This window comes from Diorhabda carinulata, chromosome 4 (genome assembly GCF_026250575.1).
Source record: "Diorhabda carinulata isolate Delta chromosome 4, icDioCari1.1, whole genome shotgun sequence".
NCBI lineage: Eukaryota > Metazoa > Arthropoda > Insecta > Coleoptera > Chrysomelidae > Diorhabda > Diorhabda carinulata.
This window is the reverse complement of record NC_079463.1, coordinates 17,367,843-17,393,946: the sequence shown is the minus strand read 5'-3', so window position 1 is coordinate 17,393,946 and position 26,104 is coordinate 17,367,843. Positions and strand designations below refer to the sequence as shown.

Sequence of the window (26,104 nt, the reverse complement as noted above, 5' to 3'; positions counted from 1 at the left end):
AACATAATAAACAATAGCGCTAATTTAAATCACATTTTCTTATAAATTAAATATCCACTCACCCTGTTTTAATTCCAAACACAAAATATAAACATAAACATACATCACCTGATTCTAAGATGAGTCCGAATACCAGAACGATCAGCGGCAAGCATTGAAGCCTCTTAAACTCTACTTTGGCAAGGATAAGCAACTGGCATCTCTAAGCGCCACTGACTATTCTCATATAGTTTCCAGTAACCGTTAAAGGGAATGCAAGACCAGTTTTGAAACCTTACGAATCCTCTTATAAGCAATGGGTGACTTTAAAGGTGATAGAAGAATTTCTTTAATTATTTCTGCACAGTTGGGAGGCTGGGATTCATCAGATTGTGGGGAACTTGTGGATGGCGCTAAATTATCAAGTAGTCATTGCTAAAACCTCATAACTGCCAACTTTTATTTTATTTAATATATCATTTTTTTCTCAACATTGCCATACAAAAATAAAGAATCAGTAAATATAATATGTTTTTAGTATCGGTCTTTTAAATAAATACCAATTTTACAAAAAAGTCCCATTTGGGGACCATGGCAGGTACAGGGTTGGAATAATAAGAGTATTGATTGAAATGAATTTATTACAAACAAAGCTAATACAAAGGTTTAAAAAATGATTTAAAATGTTATAAAATCAAAGAATAAAAAAGTAGTACTATTGAAATATAAATAATCATTTATGCTATTTTTGCATACAATCCACGTGTATCAACATTACACTTTTGGCACTTTTACGGATATATTCTGGCACACGTTTACTGGTTAGTTTATGAAGGCTTGGTCTGCCTAACCTCTAAGGATCAGAAATTGAAGACGTTGCCAAATAGGTTCTTGATTTTAGCCCTCTTGAAGTCAAGGAATGGGATTTTTCCATTAGCAATTTCATAAATTACATGGGCATTTACAGCAATCATGTCTATCAAATTTGTTATAAGAGCAAAATACCATTTCTTACTTTTTTTATTCTATATTTGTTTATCAGCCAATCTAGTTTATCCACACCGCCCATGTACTTGTTATAGTTACTTATGCACGATGGTAAGGGCACAGCCACCGTCTTTTTGTCAGTTCTGGTATATCGAGATACAAAATGGATTGGGTCAAGTCCTTGATGATTTGATAATACTTTGACTATATTATTGTCTTTTGAAGTTACTGCAAATATATCATTGTTTTTATCAAATCTATAATCAAAGGTGCCTCGAATTTCTGCTTTCATTTCTTCATCCGTTTTGAATGGGCACTTGTTGGTTCTGTTGTAACGAAACGTTTCTGTAGCTCTTATATTCCTTTCTCCTAAAGTTTTCATTAGTGCATGACTGGTGAAAAAATTATCAAAATAGAAAACATGATCAGTAGGGTTGTCAACCAATGAAATGTGTTTTAGAATAACAGAGGCTCCAACACCTCCAACTGGGAAAGCTTGGTTCTGTTTTCCCTCATAAAGCTCTGCATGTAAACAGAATCCAGTTTCAGCAAAGCACATTGCCCATTGTTTGAATCCGAACCGAATCGGCTTACCACGTAAAAATTGCTTCAAAAAGTGATGCCCATAGTATCTGATCATTTGTTCGTCAATGCTTATATTTTTGGCGAAAACCTCAAACTGTAAGAACTGATTGTTCATTGTTTCTAACAAAGGAGAAATTTTGAAACTTTTTTGGTTTTTATCTATTTTTGAATTATCATTCAGGTGTAGATTTCTTTTTATTTCTAAGTACCTGTTTCTTGGTATACATTTCCTTACACAGACAGGGTAATTTTATGTCTTCATCCTCGCACCAATACTTTTGCTCCCGTGGGAGAGAATGGTATCCTGTCAGTATCAGAAACCCCATGAACTTTCGAAGACAGTCCACCAACAATGTGAATGAGTGGCGATTATTGTGGGTAGCATACGTCACACTTTGCTTTAATATATGTAGCAATATATCTTCCGTAAGTAATGTCTCAAATATTTGAACCTCAGACATTCCTTTTAACATTTTTTATTTTTTTCTACCTCTTTGGCATTTCTTGATGATCCCCCAAGATTTTAATGGTTTGTTTTTCTTCCAACTTGATAAAAGTTCCTTCTTCCAACTGGTTTGAGGAGCTTTCTGAACCGGATTGAAGGACCTGCTTTGTTCATCTCTTCCTCCAAGAGATTGGACGGAATTTCAAGAGTTCCAGCAACATCTTGAGGTATTGTGTTTTCCAATTAGTTTTCATTGGAAACGACATCGACTTTATCTGGAGGTAGCTCAACAATATCAATCACATCACATTCTTCGTCATCGAATTGCAAAAGAAAATTAGAATCATTATCAAGTGCTTCTCTTAGCTCCGCTAAATTGAAAAATTTTTTGGAGCCCATCTCTAAAAAATGGAAAAAAAAAATAAAAAATTGAGGAAGATATATATAAATAATAAAATAATATATAGAAGCATAAAAAATAATTAAAATAAAAGAATAATAATATTATTTGTACCTATACCTTCCGGAATCCCCAAATGGGGATCGTCAAAGAAACGTCTGTTATTCTACTATAAATATTTATTTGAAATTGAAAATTATTTGAATTGGAAGGTAAAAGTAAATGGAAACTTGAGTAGAAAAATTAAATTCCCAACAAAATAAAAAATATTATTATTATATTACTAGCTTTTACCCGCGGCTTCGCTCGCATCGAATCCATTAAATAAGTATCAGAAATCATTGTAATCCCCCCAGGGGTTCACAACTGGTGAATACGGGAATTTGCAATCCCGGGGTTACCCGAGCTGGATTTCCACCTGTCTTCAACTAGTCTTGGGTGGAGTCCTCTTTTCCGACCCCGACGCTATTAGGTTTTCGAGGGCTGGGGGTCTCTCTCTTTCCTAACTATTTTCTTTATTCCAATGGAACTTCTCTATGACAACACGGCTACGAACACGGACCCGGGGCAGCCCCCCAAAACGAATCATATGATATGGAACAAACAAAAGATGAACAGGTTACGGTGCAGGGGGTCGGATCCCCAGTACCGGTCGGTGTCGGAAGTGATAGAGCAGGCTCCCCCCGACCGTCAGCCAGCGACTGCGGCACTCACACGTTGGTAAACCAGACCGTTGAGGGCATAATTGCTACTGGAAGCGAGAGTGAGGAGGCCACAGAGGCCCAAAAAAGTATATCCACACATAGCCCCTTTACAAGAAGAGACTCAATCCCAAGGACCCCTCCGAGGTCCAGATCTTATTCAGTGCCAGAGGTGGGTAGGACAGACAGAGGCAGGTCAACTTATGAAACGAATTTCAAATGAAAGGGCGTCAACAAAGGACTCAGACTTGGACTGGATGGGTGTAACGGACCCTTTTCAAAATAATAAGAAAATAAATAAGAAGTTCTGTAGGACGGTCTCCACCACACCAAAATGCAGACTTGCTGCTAAGCACTTTTGAAGATTTCTCTGAAGAGCATAAGAAGAACACCACTGCTGTATCTGAAGGTTCACCTGAAGAGTGGAACAAGGTGAGATAGAGGAGAAGAAGTGAAATTAACACAGGAGCAAATCAAACCGAGCTAGAATACACTCAAAACCTGCTAATGATAGTGGCAAAAGGTCTTGCAGACATGGATAACTTGGTGAAGAATAGCGTGAACACTAAAAAGGAAATAAAGGATCTGGCAACCAGACTGAAGGGTTTTGCAAATAAGCTGACATCAAACAGAGTGAGTAAATTTCTAAAGAGCATAGTGGAGGAGCCAGATGCAAAACATGTACAGGAAAGACACAAAAAGATGCCCAGGACAGATAGTTTCGCAGGGGCGACAAAGAAAGAACTCAGAACAGTAGCATGTCAGACAAATCTTGATGAAGAAAGACAAAAAGAAGCATCTCTGCATCTCAGGAAGCAAATTGAAAATGCAACAAATGTGGATGACTTCCAAGATCTCATTGCTAGTGACTGGCCAGAAGAAGTATACCAGAATACAGAAGTAAAGGAGATAAATCCGCTGTCACTCAAAAGAGATTGTGACCTAGCTGTGTGTTTGTTGACAAATGAAGGGAAGATGGAAAAGGGAATACACAGGCAGTATGCTGATAGATTTCCAGAATTAGTTGACATGCAAGAATCAACAGATCAGAAAGTCAATTTTATTAACCAAAAAATGAGATTTATGAAAGAAAATGCGGAAGTATGTTATGATAACTATATATATACAAACTAACTATGGATAAAACTGATAACTGTGACGTAGTAAGTTTGTTCCAAACTCTATGCACATATATGGTGGATCATGCCAGGCAGGTGGTAGCGATACCCAGCATTACCAATTTTGACGTAAAACAAATGAGGAAGCTGCTGGAGTTTTCGTTTAGACATACAACTAAGAAGATTGTAATTTGTATACCGAAGAAAAAGATCAATCAGCCAAACCAAACTCCTGGGCTGGGTAACAATACCAAGACAATTCCAAATAGAGAAACAGATGCACTCATAGTTAGAAGTGGAGGCCAAAGTTACGCTGATCTCCTCAAAAGAGTCAAAGGCGAAATTTTAGACGCAAAGCTAAACGTACATATTAAAACACTTAGACAAACACGCAGTGGAGACTTATTGCTTGCAGTAGACAAAAACGAAACCAACTTTCAGACACTGACGGAGTGCATTAAAGACAAATGTGGAGAGAAATATGTACATTCGAAAGTAGGAGAAAAACCAAGTATTCTACATATTCGAGGTATAGACTCAGTTACTTCTGCGGATGAGGTACAAGAAGCAGTAATGAAGGAACTGGGACATGACAAAACTGAAAATATTCCAGTGGTAGTGAGCAACTTAAGACCAGCCTTTGGAAAATACCAGATAGCCACTCTTAAAACGTCCAAGAGCGTAGCAGACAATCTTAATTGGGGTAACGAGTTGTAGAGTAGAGAAACGACAAGACATGAAAAGCTGCTACAAGTGCCGGAGCTACAACCATCTGGCGAAAGACTGTACCGGACCTGATAGAAGTAAAGCCTGCGTCAAATGTGCAAGAGATGGACATCAGGCTAAAGACTGTCCTAACAAAAGCTTCTGCCCTATATGCCAAAAACCGGGTCACAGAGCAGGAAACACCGGTTGTCCAAAATACAGGGTGGCACTAGCTCGGAAGAATTCAATCTAAAACTACTGCAAATCGTAGCTCAGCGGCGCATAACAAATGGTCATGGCCAAGGGCAAGGTTTTATCTGGGTCGAAGTTGAAAAAATTCGAGTGTATAGTTGCTATATACTCCAAATCACCAGAGTGGGGGTCCACTAGGGAAGACCTTCGGGGACGCCTATTGACAGAGTGGATAGCTGTGCATAACTTAACTCTCCATAATTATGGTATGCATCCTACATTTATAAGAGGAAACTCGCAGACTTTCTTAAATATTACATGCACCTCATAAAGACTCAATAAATATGTCAAGGTATGGGAGGTACTTGAGAAGGAGACACTCAGTGACCACCAGTATACCTAGAAATGGAGAAATCGACAGCGATAGATCACCTTGGGAAATCCAAAAGAAGCAGAAGATGGATATTAAGTAAGATTGATGAAGCGGTCTTTAAAAAGTCCCTGATTCAAAATATTGAAAAATATGGAACCAAGGACACAAATGCCTTTGTTGCTGCTATTACAGCAGCATGTGACGAAGCAATTCCGAAAAGAAGAGAAACTGGGGTGTCCTGCAGGAGAGAGGTATATTGGTGGTCAAATGAAATAGCTCAACAGAGAACAGAATGTATCAGGATGCGAAGAGCCATGCAAAGAAAAAGAAGAAATGGCACACCAGCGGCGGTTGAAGAAGCCACCAATGCTTATAAACTGGAAAAACAAAAGTTAAACAGGGCCATTCAGAAAGCAAAAGAGCTCCACTGGAAAAAGTTATGTGAAGAGATAGACACTGATATCTGGGGTTTGGGCTATAAGATAGTAAGAAAAAAGCTCCCAGTATACACAAAAATAGATCCTGAAAAGAAGAAGGAAGTGGTAAATGCTTTATTCCCGCAGCACCAAGAGGTTACTTGGAAGAAGTACGTTGCTGGAACTTTTGATCTGTTCACCACAGAAGAACTTAAAGAGGTAGCAAATAAATTGAAACCAAGTAAAGCGGCAGGTCCAGATGACATCCCTTCAGAGGTAGTCAAACTAGTGGTAAAACTAGCACCCGAATACTTACTGAAAATTGTCAACACGCTTCTTAGAGAGGGCCTCTTCCCTACTTGCTGGAAAATGGCTAGGCTGGTACTACTACGGAAACCTAATAAGGACGGGCCTAGCCCATCATCCTTTAGACCCTTATGCTTACTGGACATCTTAGGGAAACTCCTAGAACACTTACTATCTGAAAGGATACGCAAAGAGCTTGAACACAAGCAAAATCTTTCCAACAGGCAATTTGGTTTTCGAAAGGGTGTGTCTACAGTAAATGCCATAGAAAGTGTTTGCAATTTTGCGAGAGAAGAGCTGCGGAAGACCTTTAGAAATAGACAATTGTGTGCACTTGTTACAGTGGATGTTCAAAATGCGTTTAACACAGCAAACTGGCAGTAAATAATAGGTGAACTAGAGAGGAGGGACATATCTCCTTACATCCTAAGAATGGTGAGCTGTTACCTTTCTAGCAGGTCTCTCTGTATAGAGAAGGTACACATTACAGCTGGAGTGCCACAAGGTAGTGTTATGGGCCCATTGCTGTGGAACATTATCTATGATGGGGTTTTAAACTTAGGACTAATGGAAGGAGTATCGACAGTGGCCTATGCAGATGATCTCGCTGTCATGATCAAAGCCAAAACAGAATGGAAAGGTGTAATAATGCTCTGGAAGATATAGAAGCTTGGATGAGGTCAGTTGGACTTAAGATAGCTTCCGAGAAAACAAAAGCTGTGATGATAGTTGGGAAGAAACGTCATGGCCCAATAGAACTTAAGATCGGAGGTCTCGCCATTCACCCAAAGAACCATGTGAAATACCTAGGTGTAATCATAGACAGAAGGTTCAAGTTCACTGAGCACCTCAGATATGTGAGTAACAAGGCGAACGTTACAGTTTCTGCTCTCAGTCGTCTAATGCCTAATATGGGAGGCCCATGTGAATCAAAAAGGAGGATTCTGGGGTGCGTGGCGGATTCTATACTATTATATTATATTATATATTAACAACCTAACCTAACAAATATAACACCGTAGCCAGCCGAGTACAAAGAAGAGTAGCGCTGAGAATATGCAGGGGCTATCGTACTATCTCAACCGAGGCTGCAAGAATACTTGCACGAATAATACCTATAGATCTTCTAGTTGAAGAGAGATCAAGAGCGATAGGAATGACAGCAGCTTTTCTTCGAAAAGAAACGGTACAGAAATGGCAATATAGATGGAACGCCAGCGACAAGGACGTGTGGCTTCACAAACTGCTACCAGATATTACGCCGTGGTGTGAGAGATCCTGTGGTGAAATTGGATACTATTTGACCCAAACAATGACAGCCCATGGCTCCTTCCAAAGTTATGTTAGGAGAATAGGTAAAGCTGAAAATGACCTCTGCCTATACTGTAGCTCGGAGATAGATAATGCAGAGCACACAATTTTCAGATGTCCTGCGTGGGCGGATATTAGAAACTTGTCTGAAATAACAGTAAGAGCTGAGTTACGACCAGAAAATATAGTGCAGATCATGATGGAAGCAGATTTTAAATGGAAAGTTGTTGAGAGTATGGTGGAAAAAATTCTAAAAAGAAAGGAACAGGACAGTAGACAAAGAGGTCCAAACACACAGCAACACTAGAAGATAATAGATAGACCCGAACTCCTCATCCCTGCATGCAGCAGGGGAAGGAAGACGTAGGGAGCAAAACAGAAAAGAAGGAATCACAAGAAAGGCAGCTCATCACTATGAAGAAATATTTGTTAATGGTGCCATAATGACTAATGAGCGGAGTTCAGATAAAAGCGACTAACAGAGGACATACAATCCGTCCGAGCCACACCGCGACGCAGGAACCCGCAGTGGAGGTGAAAGTTGTTGTAAAATTTTTAAGTGGATCAGGTGAAGTAAATAATAAACTCGTGAAAACTGAATACTTTAATTAAAACTCGTAACTCGAACGTTTACAAGAAAAGCAAATAAACGACTGACTCTAGTAAAAATACGATACACTTTTTAGACCTCTTTAAACAAGAACAGAGCGTCATTCTTATCGTTAGCAAAACATACACATAAACGAAAAACTAAACAGTAGGTATAAAAACGGTCAACAAACGTATCGATGACAAAAAACTCGTATTTCAGCCTAAATGCTGACACGGCTAGTCAGTGATGCTTTTAAACACTTCAATACTCTCCCTAAAAGTATAACTAACTAACCAACTCACCCAGTCTATAAACTATTATTTCGAATTAAACCAATTTCCGAAAACAACTTCACAAATTTAGGTTTTGGTAATGGCTTCGTCATAATATCAGCAACCTGTTTATCACTAGGTACATAAATGACATCAAATTCGTCCTTAGCATATACATCCCTAACAAAATGATACTTAACATCAATATGTTTTGTACGAGCATGAAATTCTGGGTTCTTTATCAACTTAAGTGCGCTTTGATTATCGATACATAACAATGGATTTTCTACATTTTCTAAACTTCACTGATGATGCTCTTTAACCAAATTAAGTCTTTTACCGCCATAGCCGCACTCACGTATTCGGATTCAGTCGTTGATTGCGCGTTACATTGTTGTTTTTTACTGAACCACGCCTAAATGCTGACACGGCTAGTCAGTGATGCTTTTAAACACTTCAATAAAAGTTTCCCAGCAAAACTATTTGCTGTGGAAGTGCGATAAGTCCTTTTTTATAAAAAAAAGAAATCATTGTAATAGAAAAGAGCAAACTCTGTAGATATATTAGAACCTGAGATATAGATCTTTGAATGTAGAAAAATTGCCAAAAACCTACAAAAATCCAAAACTCCATATTGAATGTCCGCGCCTAGCTCCTCTCCAACTCAACAGATTTAAGTGTCATAAGAAAGAAGGTGTTTCAGCGAGTGTTTTTAAACCAAAACGAAGTCTCTATCTTCAATAGATATTGTTATATTGAGGATAGAACGTGTGTATGTGAAAAACTCCCATAAGTAATGTACAGGGGGAAATCGCATTTGAGTATAACTTGAGAATGGTGAAAATTAGATGAAATCCGATGGTTGATGGCTGATCTGTGCATCAATACCTTTCATTGAAAAAAAAATTAATCAAATCGGTTGGGTAGAACGCCTTAACGGATTCGGAATGGAAGTCATAAATTTTTTTAATACATAAGATTGCATAAATTGTACTCACTTGCTTCGGACTTAAAGATTTCAAAATTAAATTTCAAGTATTCAAAGTAAAAAAGTAGAATCAACAAGTGCACTAATTCTTCACTAACTGTATGTGTATTAATATGAGAGGTTACTGTAACCGAATAAATAATGCTGCCAACTGTTAATCACTAAAACACCCGCGATCCCCAAATGGGGCCCACGGCAGGGAATGGGTTAAGTTATGTATTTTCGAGATGCTGCAGTTCTCGCAGATGATCGAATAGTTGGGTTTGAGGGTTTGATTGCTGTCTCAATTTATTCCATTCTCTTAATCTAATATAGGTTCTAGTCCTAATTAAGCACATTAAAGCGTCCATAGGTATTTTAAATTCTAATGGAGTGTTATCGTTGACTTCCTTTGCAACTGTGGTAAAAATAAAATCTTCGTTTGATAAAAATTACTATGAAACTTGTTAAAAATAATTTCTAATACATGAGAGGCATTTAACAAACTTTGGCAAGGATAAAGAAGATTTCCTCGAGAGACATGAGTTATCTAAGTAGGAGGATCGGAACGAGGTATAGTTCCAGTAGGCTCGCCAAAGGAAGGATTTCAGTTATAACATAGTTTCAGTTGGTTTACCAAGGAAAGGATATTTAGTTCGAAACCGATGAGCAACGTAGCCAGCTACATAGACGAGGCCTTCTTGTTTGATAATTTGCTCAACTAACTCTTGAGCGTCAATCGTAGCACTATCATCTAAGAGAAAAGTAAATACAAGTTATTGTAAAATCGAAATTGGAATAAAAAAAAGCATAATACACGCAGCTTCATTCTCTAGAATAATCAATATCATTGAAACTCTGAATGTTTGAATAGAACTAATATCAATAAAACCTTCAATGTTTGAATATAACTCGATTACTGGTTGTACATAAAATAACCTTACTTCAATGTTTCATTTTTTTACGTACTACTTACGATAACTCTCATACAATATAATTAGTCTGAATTTTTCTGCGAATGTATACATAGTAAATTATTATTTCGCCCGGTCGAAACTGTTTAATATGTATTAGAACAAACCACAAAACTACTGCGATTAAACATAGATTGATATACCTGGATCATCTATTACTACTACTATTATTTATACTTTCCCTAAGCACAAATTCAACCTCTTCTCCTGCATTAATAATATCGTCTAATAAACCTATCGAAGTAAAAATGCGACTGAGCATCTTCAATATCAACCAATGTCGCATCTTCATCGTTTTCAACATTAGAATTTTCAATTATCATATCGTCGTTGTGTTTACTTAAAACCTACCATCTAAAACGATATTTAAACTGTAATGCTGACGGCTTATCGTAAGTTGCACCCATTGCTCTTAAATAAGAAAAAAAAGTTTTCCAAGACATCTTGATTTAATCTTCTGGTCATTATATAAAAAATTTGAAATTGTCCGTATTTTTCTTGAAAGTAAGGTTATAATTATTGTAAAGACCTATTTGATACAATTATCCCTTTTTGAAAGGTAAAAGTGGTCTGTGAGTAAGGACTCGCATATTTTGCATAAATTCAGTCATGTTATTTAAAATAGCGTCTTGACGAGGTAAAAAAAATCCGTAACTAGAAGCATTTGGATTGCTACTATATTTTCTTTTAGAGTTCATCATATCAAACCAGTTATTTTCCAATGATAACATATCCGAACACTCTTCATAGTCAGCGCCTGGCTTATCCAAATAGCCATTCAAGCCGCAATAGCTTACAGCCTCAGTGGTTGTGGTTGTGTTTATAACAAATTTATATAAGGTTTTCCGTTACCTAAATTATATAACTATATAGGCTCTGAGTTATATAATAGTGTTTCTAAACACAATTAAAAAAATTGGGGATTATTAGTGTTTGTATATCCTATTAAAAAACTTTTGGTAACCAAGTTAGGGACTACCATTTCTTTTATATACATCGGTTACCTTAAGTAAAATCAATTGCTCTTATATATAAACTTATTACAGAGGACGATTGACAAAATGGTTGCCGGGTCGATTGTCGAATAAGAATATATTATTAAGATACAAAGTTAATACTAACAGTACTAACACCAGTTGTTTGTGAGCAGCAGTAGTGTAATAAACATTAATTTATTATTGTAAAATATCGCTATGTTACAAAATTGGAAAAAAATAAAGCACAGCTCTGCGTTTCGGCGGAAAGTGACAAAAAATTTTAAACGAATCGTAGATTGTGTACCGGTAACTGCTACTGTTAGACAGATAAATAATAAATTTTTTCCGCCACCAGATATCCCTCAAATTACAGAACAAAATGATAGCAGTCCAACGCCAACGACGGCAGAAAATGATCTTCGGCCCTTGAATGACTGCACTACCGCCAAATGCAGACTTAATAAGTGGTTGACAGAACTTTCTGAGGATGATGATTTGTCTCCTCTCTCCGAGGAGGATTTAGAGTGCACAAAAAATGAACAGTTAAGATGATTTAAAAAAATGGGGTTGCGAATTTAATATAACACATGGGGCTTTGAAGGAAGTGATAAGAATAATTAATAATCGTTTACCAAACATTTTACCGGTGGATCCGAGAACATTACTGGAGACTCCTACAAATATTCTACTACAACCAGAGGGCGATGGTTACTACTGGCATCAAGGTCTTGAATATTGTTTAACCAAGCAGTGTTATCAGAGTCTGCTGACTTTTTCAGATATTTCAATCAACTTAAGTATGGATGGTTTACCAATTAACAAAAGTTCAAGGGACGAATTTTGGCCCATTTTATTCAACATTACTGAAATTTCTAAATTACGACCTATGGTAATTGGAATATATCACGGGAAAGGCAAGCCATCCAATACTGCAGAATTTTTGACACCTTTTGTTGATGAAGCAAAAGCAATTTTGAAAAATGCATTGTATTAGAAAATGGTCAGATTTTAAAAGTTAGAATAAGAAGCTTTATAGCAGACTCTCCAGCCAGAGATTTTATTAAGGGTAAGTGTGCATGACGCACCTTTTTTATTCATTTAAATGAACATGCTAGTATATATTTTAGGAATTGCCAATTTTAATGGTTAACACAGATGTAACAAATGCACAACTGTGGGTGAATATTCGTATGTAACTCACTGTAATATTTTTCCACGAGTTGAATGTCCCAAAAGAACTGATGAAGGATGTCGAACTAGGCAATATGATTTACATCATAAGACTTATACACCGCTAGAAGAGCGCCCTATAAATATGGTCGACGACTTTCCAGTTGCAGATAGTCTTCACCTTATAAATCTTGGAATAATAAAACGATGTTTATTGGGTTGGAGAGATGGTAGCTTCCGTAACTTTAAAATGAAATGGTCTGCTAGAGATACCCACAAAATATCAACATTTCTACTCGGCTGCAAAATGCCTCTAGAAATTCATCGTGCCGTTAGAGGCCTGGATTGCCTTCCTCACTGAAACGGCCTCGAATATCGTACGTTATTTCACTACATTGGTATTGTGATATTAAAGAATATTTACCTTATGATGTATATGAGCATTTTCTAGTAATTTTTTGTGCTATTACAATATGCTCGTCAAACTTTTACACCCAATATGTTAACTTAGCCCATCAATTGCTTCTGCATTATATAGAAAAGTATAAAGAAATATATGGAGAAGAATATATTACTAGCAATGTGCACAATCTTTCACATTTAGTTGAGGAAGTTAAAAAGTTTGGAATTTTGTTAAGTTTGTAGTAAGTTAGTAAGCCCTAAGTTTAGGTAAATTGTTTTAGTAAACATCCAAGAAACTTAAATTTTTGGTAGGTTTAGAGATCCACACATGCAAGTAACCACTTTTAAGTAGGTAATAGAGTAAAGCTCTGATGTACACCCTCTTACATCTTAATTTGTAACACCGAAAAGCACTGATTGTTTTTAGTATGCAGTGGGATCAGTTTTGGATAAAAGCCTGCATAATAATATTAATGTTCGGAAATTCAAAGAAGGCCTGTTAAAAAAAAGATTTGCAATCTGCGAAAGTCTACACAACTTAAATATTTACCTTACACTCTTCAAAAAGGTAATTGAAATCGCTTTGCCGAACTCATCCGATTTCTTTTCTCTTTATTCTTCCTGCTAACATGGTTTCTTCCAAGTTATCAACAGTCTCACAGTCACTTTTCTGCTCCATTGCTGTTAATTCTAAATCGGCAGCTTCATACGATGAAAACAGGTGCCTTTTTCTGATACAGGGCTGAGGCACCTAATCTGATTGGGGCCTCGAATTGCCGTCACATATTAATTTGGGAGTAAGCCTTTTCTTTTGGACAGGGGGCCAGAAAAGAGTGCCATCCTTGTCCCAAGCTGCAGGCACAATTGTTAAAGATGGCAACTTGTGCCCCGGCTCTTTAGTTTGCACAATTTTAAAATACATTCAAATGTATTTTAAAATAAAATGATTTATTGTTGGATATTTGAAAGGCCCGTGCGTTTTTTCAAGGCATCTTGTCCATGTTAGCAGTAAAAACCGTTTCCCTCATGAAATTTAAGTCACTGCAATACTAAAAACGCCTAATTGGGTTTTTGAAAAAAAAGATTATTGATTTTTTTTATGTATTTTAAAACTTTATTATTAATAATATTGATATTCAATGCAAAAAACATAAAAAATTTTTTTTTCAATTAATTATAAACAATTAAAAATTGATGAAATTTAAATAAAAAACGCGCCATGATTGGTCACCATAGTTGTGATGTCATAATGTTATAGCTATTTAATAACAGTACAGCGTTTACGGCTATTACACGTGTCCAGAAAACGTGCCTTGAAAAAACGCACGGGCCTTTCAAATATCCAACAATAAATAATTTTATTTCATAAAAAAAATAATTTTTTATTTTATTTTTAACATAGACGCTAAATAATGTGGCCAAAGATATTCGTGTAACCACTATTTAACAGGGTGATATTAATTTTGGATTCCATGCTGTTCAAATAAGTTTAATTTTCGTTTTTTGAAGACATAATGAATCGTCCCTTTCCATTTGAGTAAACAATCATGGCGAAATCATTGTATAGTAATTTTATAAATAATGGAAACCTAAAAATCACTTGTTATGATCTTGTATAACCCATGGTGTAATAGAGACAAGGTGTGTTCTTGCACACGACCAATGAATAAAACTTCCAAAATGCCGCCATATTGGAAATCAGCCAATCACATGACTTTGCGCGAAATTGAATACTGGATGCTATGATGATGCAATTACATTCATTTAATATGTTTATTTTTTTTTATCGTGTGGATCAATGTTTGAACTAAGAAAAGATAAAATTTGAATCTGAATTAAATGTTTTAAGATGATATAACTGAAACTATTGTAAATAAAATGAACAAAATAAATATGTGTTTGTGTAAAAATTATAAAGATAGGTTTCTGTTATTCTGTTAAAGAATATATAAATATATATTATATATTATATTATATTATATAAAACATAAAAATAATTGGTTTTTTTTGGAGTGAGAATAAATTCATATACGTTTTAGATTTTTGCAAACAATTTTTTATTACAACAACTAAGTAATAAATAAAATTATCAACAGAGAAACATTTGAGTATCGACAAAACTGATAAAATTGATCAAGTTATGTGTTTTCGTGTTGCTGTAGTTCTCGCAGATGATCAAATTTTTGGGTTTGATTGCTGTCTCAATTTATTTAATTCTTTCAACCTAATATACGTATAAGACAATTTCCAATATATCTGTGGTTTTGGTGACACAGTCAATCAAACACAATTGTGTTTCTCTGTAAGAAAAGCGATTTATTGTTATTAACATGTAAACTAAAAATTACATGAAACAAAAGTATGCACCTATTTAGTACTAAACAAATATTTCATACCTGTAAGAAAAGAAACGACATTTAATGTTATTATTAACAATGTCTGTTCCAAAATCACAAATTAAAATAAACTTAAAGATGAAATTGTTTTCCAGCACACAATCACACAACCCGACATTCGAGGTTATGCCCTGCTTCCCATCGATGACAGTGACAGATCATCTGTCACAAACGGACTTTATGTGACGTATGGCAAAATAACACGCAAAAGAAAATTATATTTTTCTTTACATCTCCCCTCCCAGCAAAGATAGGAGACTATATTTTCACATGCATGCCTTCAAAAGTAGGCAGGAGCTGGCGTTAGCTTCGAGATGTGGAAAAAGTTTGACTCTGATCTTCTATGGTCAGTGCTTATCTTGAAGATTGAGTTTGAAATTTTTTCTATGATTTTGTAGGGTCCAAGTCTCAATTCATCTAGCTTCTTCCTATTGAGTTTGTTTCCATTTTCTACAAAAACAGTATCACCAACTTTGAAGTCTATATTTTTTCTGTTTTTGTCATAAATTGTCTTGTTGTTATTATGTGATTTGATTGTATTTTCTAGTGCCTTTTCTCTGGCCTGGATTAAATCGTAGTCAGACTTCTTTTGTTTCAGCTCATTTGGCAAAATCGTGACATCTGTGCCATAAAGTAGGTACTTTGGAGCATATCCAGTAACAGTGTGTTCCGTTTCATTGTATTTTTGTACACAACTGTGAGCTACAGATGTCCATGCTTTTTTCTTGTCATGTTCTTTCATCCTGCACCTTATTTTATTGACCAATGTTTGATTTAATCTCTCGTTTAAGCCGTTTGAGAAAGGAGAGTTCACTGCTGTAAAAATTATGGGAATATTATTTTCATCCAAAAATCTCTTGAATTCCTTAGAGTTGATACCTGGGTATTGGTCTGATAATATCAATTCAATGTTATCACAATTCTTTATCAGCTTTATGAAGTCATTTGCATTTTGGGTACTTGATGTTAGAATATATGCATATCGGGTGAAATGATCTGATAAAAGGTGTAAATATCTCTTCGTTGATCTGGAACCTCCGAAACCTCATATGGTGTCAATAGAGCATATCTGAAAAGGTTTTGGAGCAGGACCCAAATGAGACATCAGTCCATATTTATTATGTCCTCTTGATTTATTCTTTAAACATACTATACAACCCTCACAGATTAATTTTATGTTTTTAGTCATATTTTCTGCTGCATACACTGAGCTAATCATTTTCTGCATCTGTTTAATTCCTATGTGGCCTAGATCTGTATGTACATTTTTCATGAGTTCTATGCTCAATTCCTCTGATATAATGATTTTTTCCTTTTTCTTTACTTGCTTGTAGTAAACATTATTTCTTTTTACTAACTTTCCTTTTCTGCATTGTATATATTCATTTTTAATTTGATCTTTTAAGATATCTTCTAGTGTTATTGTATTCACTACTTTCAACTGATCCTCTAGGTTTTCATTTGGATCAAGCACTGGGTTCCTGCTCAGGCAAACAGCTTCAGTGTTGTATCTTCCTGGAGAATATTTAATTTGGAAATCATATTATGATAAGTAATATGTTAAATCGCCTAGTTCTTCGTCAGTTAGACCTTATGTTCATGTTCTCTAATGGCTTGTGATCTGAAAAGACAATGAATTTCCTACCCATTAATAGATGTTGCCAATACTTTACACATTCTTTGACTGCCAGGCATTCCAGATATATAGCTTTCTTTCTTTTTTGGACTTCATTTAACTTTTTAGAAAAATATGCTACTGGTTTTTCTTCATTATTTCCTTGTGGCTGTTTTAGTATTGCTCCTACTCCTAGTATACTGGCATCTGTGTATATGTGAATAGGTAGGTTTGGATCAAAGATTGTCAATACCGGTTGAGAACATAATATTTGTTTCATTTCATCAAATGACTCTTGGCATGCTTCGGTCCAGTTAAAGGTTTGTCCTTTTTTTAAAAGGTTATGTAATGGTTCCAACTTTATTGCTATATTTGGCACATACTTATGATAAAAGTTTATCTTTCCCAGGAATTGCCTCACATTTTTCTGATTCTTTGGAATCGGGAAATTTTTTATTGATATTAAATTGTCTTTCAACGGTCTAACTGAATTATTTTGTATCACATGACCCAAGTATTTGACTGTATCCGCTGCAAATGTGCATTTAGAGAATTTTAGTTTCAAACCTTCACTTTTAATTGCTTGAAAGAGTTGTTCTAGATGCCTTACATGATCCGAAAATGATTTTGAAAATAGCAAAATATCATCGATAAAACATACCGTAAACTCTTCCAGCTTGTGCTTCCGTATGATATTGCACATTATTCTCTGGAATATAGCTGGAGATGTTTTTAATCCAAATGGTAAGCAGGTCCATTGGTAGTGCCCCTCCTGTGTCACAAATGCAGTTTTGTATCTGTCAGTTACACGCAAAGGTATAGACCAAAACGCTGAATTTAGGTCTAGTGTTGAGAAAAACTTGCAGTCCCTTGTCTTTAATATTAGGTCTTCAATAAGAGGGAATGGCTGTGACTGAGGCACAACTATTTTATTTAAGTCTCGAAAATCAATGCACAATCTTGATTTTTTATCTTCTTCTCTTTTATATGCTAATGTGACCGGTGCTGCGAATGGGCTATATGATTCTTCTATTATATTTTTTTCCAATAATTTTGCAATTTGATTCTCAATTTCTTTCTTGTCTTCAATTGTGCAACGATATGGACGTTTACTACAATATTTTTCTGTTAACAGGTCTATGTGTGATTCATAATCCGTTACCTTTCCTATGTCAAATTTGTCCTTTGCAAATACTGACTTATTTTTTGATATTAATTCATCAATCAATGCCTGTTTTTCAAAGTCTAGATGATTAATACAAATTTGAAAGTCTTTTCCACATATGCCTTCATTGAAGTTTATTAAATTATCAGATTTTATTTTTATAGAAATTATATCTGAATCTGTTTCCTTAGAAACTGTTCCACTTCTTTGTATGGGTATTTTCTGACTAATTTCTAAGTTTGCATTTTGAACTAGGTAAAACTCTTTTATACAATCTAGTCCCAATAAGAAGTCATAATCGAAATTTTCCTTGTCTATTACAAAAACATTCATTTTCTTTTCCACATCAAAAATGGCTATATCTATTGTAATTATGCCATTTGCCTTTTTAACGCCATTAATCGTTTTCAAATTAGTATTGTTGTAGTGACTGGTTTCCTTATTATTTATTTTTAACAATCTTGAATTTATCAATGAGACATTAGAGCCTGAGTCATAGATCCCAAAAACTTCAACATTCTTATTGAGTACTAATTTGACTTTGATCAATGGAGGCACTATTAGTTTTTTTGATTTTCACACTGCAATTCACATTCCAATTCTGAATTGTTAACGAGCTTTATTTGCTTTTTATCCTTTTCTGTATCTGATTTTGTTCTAAACCAACAGGAATCTTCTGAATGATAGCGTACACCCTTTTTTAATTTTTCACAAATACTACATTTTTCTTTTACTTGCTTGGTATCGTCTTTTTTTTTAATATTTTTTTTCTTTGCAACCAAATGTTCTAATTTTCCAAGTTCACTAAACAAGTCTTTAGTATGTAAAATTTCTTCCTTGTTGATTCGATCAGTTATAAAATCTGGTAAGCCGGCGGCAATTATATCAATAAGTGTCCCTTCATCTATTGTTTTTTTTACTTCTAGTAAAAGTTTTTCTTTTTTAACTGCATATTCTAATAAAGATCCATATTGATATTTGAACGATAAAGCATACTTGCTAGTAGTCCAACCTTTATTTGCATAAGTCTGTATAAAGCTCGATTTCCATTGTAACCACTCGGAATGTAAGGTAAGTTTGATTATCATGGAAGAATACCAATCAGTGCACGATTTTTCAAGAAATAATCTAAAGATTTCAATTCTTTCTTCGTCTTTTAATACATTGAACCTTTCACATTCTTTTTCAAATACTTCCATCCACTGATTTGCATTTGAACTCTTTCCATCAAATTTTTCAATTACAAACTTGTCAGCTAGCTTCTTTATGCTTTGTTTTTCTTTTTTCTCCTGGTTTTCTATTAATTTCTCTAAAATTTTGGCTATAGGATCTTCTGAACACGTTTTGCTTACGACAGTCAATTGTTCTTTGGTAGTTTCCTCTAGAAATTGGTTCTGAAAAATCATATTGCCATCCTCATCAACATTTGTTTTTAATATATCCTCTGTTGTTTTTATCCAAACACTTCTAGTTTGATGTCTTTTTTTTAATGTATTTTTCACTGTGACAAAGGTTTTCGAAGTTTGAATATATGTGTGCTGTGAAATAGCTTGGAATTCTTCAGGAATAAGGAAATATTTTTCATCTTCAGTCACAATTGCGGTTATGGCGATATAGTTTGACTATAGTTTGTTGGTTTCACTTGAAAAGTAAACTTCAACTTTTCCATTTTGTTGACAATAAATGTCGTTTTATAAGACAATTTCCAATATATCTGTGGTTTTGGTGACACAGTCAATCAAACACAATTAGGTTTCTCTGTAAGAAAAGCGATTTATTGTTATTAACATGTAAACTAAAAATTACATGAAACAAAAGTATGCACCTATTTAGTACTAAACAAATATTTCATACCTGTAAGAAAAGAAACGACATTTAATGTTATTATTAACAATGTCTGTTCCAAAATCACAAATTAAAATAAACTTAAAGATGAAATTGTTTTCCAGCACACAATCACACAACCCGACATTCGAGGTTATGCCCTGCTTCCCATCGATGACAGTGACAGATCATCTGTCACAAACGGACTTTATGTGACGTGCGGCAAAATAACACGCAAAAGAAAATTATATTTTTCTTTACATACGTTCTAGTCCCAACTAGGCACATTAAAGCGTCCATTGGTGTTTTAAACTCAATTGGCGTTTTATCGTTGACTTTCTTAGCAAGTTTGGTGAAAATAAGATCTTCGTTCGATAAAAAATTACCGTGAAACTCATTAAAAATAATTTCTAACACATAAGAGGCATTCAACAAGTTTTGGCTAGGATAAAGTAGTTTTCCTCGAGAAATGTGGGCTATCCAGGTAGGAGGATCGGTAAGAGGCATAGTTTCAGTTGGTTTACCAAGGAAAGGATATTTAGTTCGAAACCTATGAGCAACGTATCCAGCTACATAGACGAGACCTTCTTGTTCGATAATTTGCTCAACTAACTCTTGAGCGTCAATCGATGCATCATCATCTAAGAAAAAATAATGTTATTTTAAAAATGAAATTCAAAATGAACATTAAAAAATCGTAATACAGGCAGCTGCATTCTGTAGAATAATTAATATCAATAACAACTTGAACGTTTAAATAAATCTAAGTAAAACACGATTACTGGTTGTATAAAAAATAACTTTACTTAAATATGTTTCACGTTTTCACGTACTATGTACTTACGATAATTCTAACTTCATATAATTAGTTTTAATACGACTGTGAATTTATAGATAATTATAATTTCAAATTCCTCCAGCCGAAACTGTTTAATATGGTTGATAACAAACCATACAAGGATATTATGATTAAACATTGAGTAATATACCTGGATCATTTGTACTAAGCACAAAGTCAACCTCTTCATCGTCTTCTCCTGCGTTAATGATTTCGTCTACTGAACCCATCGAAGTATCAAAATGTAACTGAGCATCCTCAATATCAACCAACGTCGCATCTTCATCATTTTCAACATTACACTTTTCAATTATCATATCTTCATTATGTTTACCTAAAACGTACCATCTAAAACGATATTTGAACTGTAATGACGAAGGCTTATCGTGAGTTGCGCCCATTGCTCGTAAATAGGAAAAGAAATTTTCCAAGACATCTTGATTTAATCTTCTCGTCATAATATAAGAAACCTCAAATTGTTGTCCATATTTCTCTTGCAAATAAGGTAATAATTGCTGTAAAGACGTATTTGAAACAATTATTCCTTTTTGAAAAGGTAAAAGTGATTGATGAGCTCCGACTCGCATATTCTTCATAAATTCAGTCATATTATTTAAAATAGCATCTTGACGAGGTAAATCAAGTCCGTAACTAGAAGCATTTGGATTGCTACTGTATTTTCTTTTAGAGTTCATCACATCAAACCAGCTATTTCCCAATGATAACATATCCGCACACTCCTCATAGTCAGTCATTGCCTGGTTTATCCAAATAGCTATTAATGCCACAATACCTTACAGCCTCAGCGGTTGTATTGGAGAAGACACGAGCAGCGAAAGACACTTTTTGTCGTTCCGACCCTTTCACATCCAAATGTTTTTGTTCTAGTTTATAAGCAATTTTGTAGTCTTTGTTGTTAACAGCGACTAATCTTTCCAAACTATCTTTTGTTATCAATTTACGTTTTATGTTAAAGCCACTATCAAAAAAGTTGTTTCGAATGAGTTTTAACAGATGCGGGGCATCTGCGAAAACAAAGACTTTCAGTGAATCGTCACATGGGTGAGTAAAGTGACAATTTTCTTCACTATCTTAATTGATTTTTAAAGAGCTCCAAAGACCCAAGTTACTTGGGCCCATGTCAGTTGTTAAAGCACATACAGTATAGCCAGCTTCATGAAGATCTTCTATCACGTCTAAAACTATATCGTCTGATAGAGGTTGGTCATAAGCAAAGTAGATCGGTTGTTTCCAGTTCGAAAATAAGCCTCGGACCATTCCAACTTGAACAGTCTTATGAGGCCCAACGCGTTTTTCTTTTTTTTTGTCAATCTCAATGTTTTGAGATATATGAATTTCATCAAAACATAAAACACAAATTTTTTCTCGTGCTGACATGTTTTTTGCTTTGTCTTTCATAGACAATAAAATTGATTCAACAATTCCCTCGTCAATGTTCACTTTAGCAGCCCTTTTTCTCAACGTACTTAACCCAGGTAGTGGGTAGCCTTTTTCCGCAAATATCTATAACCCTTAGGGCTAACACTTCTTAAAGCTTTGGCCGAGGCAATGTCTTCGCTGGACCACTTTACATTTTTTTGTTTAGGATGTAACAACTTCCTTATCTGGCCAGGTGTAAATATTGGAGATAAAATTTCATGTAATTTGTCTTTTAATTGTATTTGGAATAGTTTATGCTGTTCTCGCATTTCAATATCTTTCAGTTCCAACTTTTTCTGTAATTCATCATTTTGTCTCTTCAAATCCCCTAACTTATTCATTAACATTTTATAATAATTTAGCATTCCTAAGAAGCCTCTTAAAGTCTTTAAATTTTTAGGTCTAGCATATTCTTGAATTATCTTTATTCTTTGAGGATCTAATTGTATAACATTTTGATTTATTTTGTATCCCAAATATATTATCTCATTTTTAAAAAATTCACATTTTTCTTTATTTAATTTTAAGCCTGCAGAATCAAGATCTTTCAAAATAGTCTCAAGATGAAAATGATGTTCTTTTATATTTTTGGAAGAAATCAAAATGTCATCCACATAATGAAGAACAAATGATTCATACTTATTTAATATTTTATTTAGTGCCCTTACTAATGAACTACATGCACTTTGTACACCAAATGGCACAACACAAAATCTATAGATTTCTCCGTCTATGGAAAAAGCTGTAAAATCCCGACTATCCTTATGTAAAGGAATCAACCAAAAACTATGTTTTAAGTCTAGTCTTGGAAAATATAGATGTTTCTTGTTATACGTCCCAAAATAGATTCAACTGACATAGGTGCTTCATATTGAGGTTTTGAAAATTTATTTATATTTCTTGCATCTAAACAAAGTCTCAATTCTCCATTCTTTTTTAATACCACAACAATAGGATTAATAGTGAGTTGCTTCTTTCTATTATTTTATTTTCCAATAGTTCTTTTATGCATTTTCTCACTTGATCTTTATACTTGTATGGAATAGGATAAGTTTTAGCTTTGAAATTCTTAATATCTTCATTGACTTCTATTTTATGTACATAATCTTTCGCAATTCTATTTTCCTTTGAAAATAAATTATTATATTTATTCATTAACATTTTTATTTCTTCTTTTCTTTCCTCTGGACAATCCATTATAACTTCATCTTCCCCTTCTTCTTCATCATCATAATTTTTATTCAATTCTTCCTTGTACATATTATTAACTACTTTACCTTCTTCCATAAAAAGCTATTATTTCAAAGTTAATCCATGTTCCATCCAATTTTAATCTTCTTTCTTCAATATCTATTATGGCTTTATGTTTTTCTAGCTCATCATATCCTATTATTATTTCTGTCTCAATATCTGGAGCAATTAATACTTGTAAATTAAATTCTTTTCCCTTAATATTTGCGTTTATATTTATTAATCTATTAATTTCACATATTTTCTTTGAATTAGCACCTATTAAATTTATTTTTGGGATTTTAATAATTTTATTTGTAGGAATATTTAATTTATCAACAAAATTTTTATTAATCATTGATGCTTCTGATCCAGTATCAATAAGTAATTTAGCTTCTAAATTGTTAATTAGCCCATTTATAATAATTAAACTATTATTCCCATCTGTGTCTATATTTTCATTTATTTTTATAAATTCATTTGGATTTTCATATTTACAAATATATAGATTTTGTTTATTTGATGTGTGCGTATTTAAAAATTTTCATTGTCATTTATTTGTTCAGTTGTCTGTCTTGTATTTTCCCTATATATTTATGCTGTATGTAATCTTGTCTCATTTATATTTGTTACATCATCATCTCTGCTTTCTGATCTATTTCTTCTATCTTGATTGATTCTTTGAAAATTTACTCTTCTTGTCTCTTGATCTCCATTTCCTCTTTGCATATTTCCTTCAGAATTTCTACTCTCCAGTCCTCTATATTGTCTATTGTTCCTGTCATTATAATTATTTTGTCTGTATGAATCATTGTTGTTTCTATTGTTAGTATTAGTATTGTAGTTTCTGTTATTGTAATTATTGTTATTATAATTATTGTTATTATTAATTTGTGCATTATTATTATAATTTCTATTATTATTAAATCTATTATTTGTCCAATTGTTATTTTGATTGTTGTTTCTCTGATTATTTTCATTGTTTCTATAATTTGTTCTTATATTTTGTTGTGAATTTTCATGTCTGATCAAATTTCTCTCTACTCTTTGTAGATACATAGATAATTGATCCAATTTTCTTATATTTTGTATTGCAATGGTCTTAACCAATTCTGCCTTGAAATGCCTTGCTATGAACAAAACGATTTCCTCCTCAGGGATTGGTGGTTCCAGATATTGTGTCATCGCATGTAGTTGGATTGCATAATTGTTCAAACTATGGCTTCTATTTTCATCAAACTTTCCGAAATATAATTGTTCCCTGATGGTTGATTGAGTATTTTCCCCCCAGAAATATTGTAAAAATGCCGTTTCAAAATCTTGAAATTCCGACATATCTTTTTCCCTGGCAGAAAACCATATTAACGCATGATTTTCTAAATGATCTCTTATTATTTCCTTTATGTCTTCAATATTATTTATTCCTCTTATTCGATTTTTCAAAATTCTTATGAATATTTTTGGCTGCAGTTTTTTAATATTTCCGTCAAATTTTTGACTAGTTGCTCCATAAATTGTTTTTACTCCTCCAACATATTCCATACTCATTCCTTTTTTCTCAATTTGTTCTATTTTTCCTTGTATGTTCTTTATTTCCATTTTAAATTCCCTTTTTGTTTTATAATTCTCTTCTTCTGCTATCTTAAAATTCATTTTTATTTCTTTGTTCATCTCTTCCTCCATATCTTGTATATTTTTATTCGTTTTCATTATTTCTCTATCTAATTTCTTTATCTTCTCAGTATTTATTTCTATTTTCTTACTATTCCCACCTATTTCCATTTTTAATTCATTTTCATTTTTCTTAATATTTTCCATTTCTCTAGATTGTATTTCTTCCACTTCCATTAATCTTCCTAACATTTCATCTCGAATTTCTTGTTTTGTCTCTTGTATTTTGTTTTCGGCATAGCTTCTTACTTCTTCCAATTGATTTCTCATATCTTCTATTTTCTCTTCCATTCTTTGACTATTTGTATTCATTTCTCGTTTTATTTCTTCTTTAGATTCATCCATTTTTTTTATCATAATCTGGAACATACTCATTATATCCATCCTCTCTTTCTTTTTCTGTGAATTTTCTGCTGTTTGATTTTCTATCATTTCTTCTGTTTCAGTTCTCTCTGTTTCTTCATTAAGGTCTTGTTCCATATAATGTACTTAGAAATCACCCATTCCATGTCTCCTTTCTTCTTCATCTGATCCTCCTTCTGCTCTTATTTGTTTCCCATCTCTGAGTGTCATTCCTTTTTCCATTTTTCTTGTTTAAATTTGTTATTACTGTAAACTCTTCAATGCCAAATTTTGTTATGTCCAATTTTTTTTATGCCCAATTTTTATATATGCCCCACGTTGGGCGCCAAATTGTTATGGTATTATAGTGTGTAATATTTATTTTTATAAATTTTATTTTAAATAAAATCAGATTTTAATTTGGGCGCCATTAATAATTATTTGAATTTCTTTATTTTATTATGTTATTATTATTTTTTTTATTCTCAGGGTATTATATTGTGAGGTCAAATTAAAAAATTTTATTGCGATAAATTGTTATGGTTATAAGGTCAGATTATAATAGTTTTAAGACCGGGTCTGTTCTTTATAATGAATAAAATATTCAAAATATACAATTTCTTAACTAGCTATTACAATTATTTTATTTTACAAACATTCATTCATTCATTCATACTCATAATTACACTCATAAAACTAAATTAAATGGAA

The 26,104-nt window shown here is 33.8% G+C and overlaps 1 protein-coding gene across 1 annotated transcript; it reads right to left on the bottom strand.

Annotated features, from left to right (window-relative positions):
* Positions 1-22,197: 22,197 nt before the first annotated feature.
* LOC130892991 (uncharacterized) lies at positions 22,198-25,636 on the bottom strand. The gene is made up of 2 exons (XM_057798752.1): positions 25,552-25,636; positions 22,198-22,679 (listed from the first exon to the last, which is right to left on the bottom strand). Exons 1-2 carry the CDS (start codon positions 25,634-25,636, stop codon positions 22,198-22,200), a joined length of 567 nt encoding a protein of 188 aa, XP_057654735.1.
* Positions 25,637-26,104: the final 468 nt, after the last annotated feature.

What these genes read in the sequence shown, in the direction of transcription:
- LOC130892991 (XM_057798752.1), bottom strand. Translation starts at nt 25,636, where the DNA reads ATGGAAAAAGGAATGACACTCAGAGATGGGAAACAAATAAGAGCAGAA. An exon ending in AGAAAGGAGACATGGAATGG is followed by an intron (nt 22,680 to 25,551) that starts GTGATTTCTAAG and finishes TTGATTCTGCAG; the next exon opens with GCTTAAAATTAAATAAAGAA.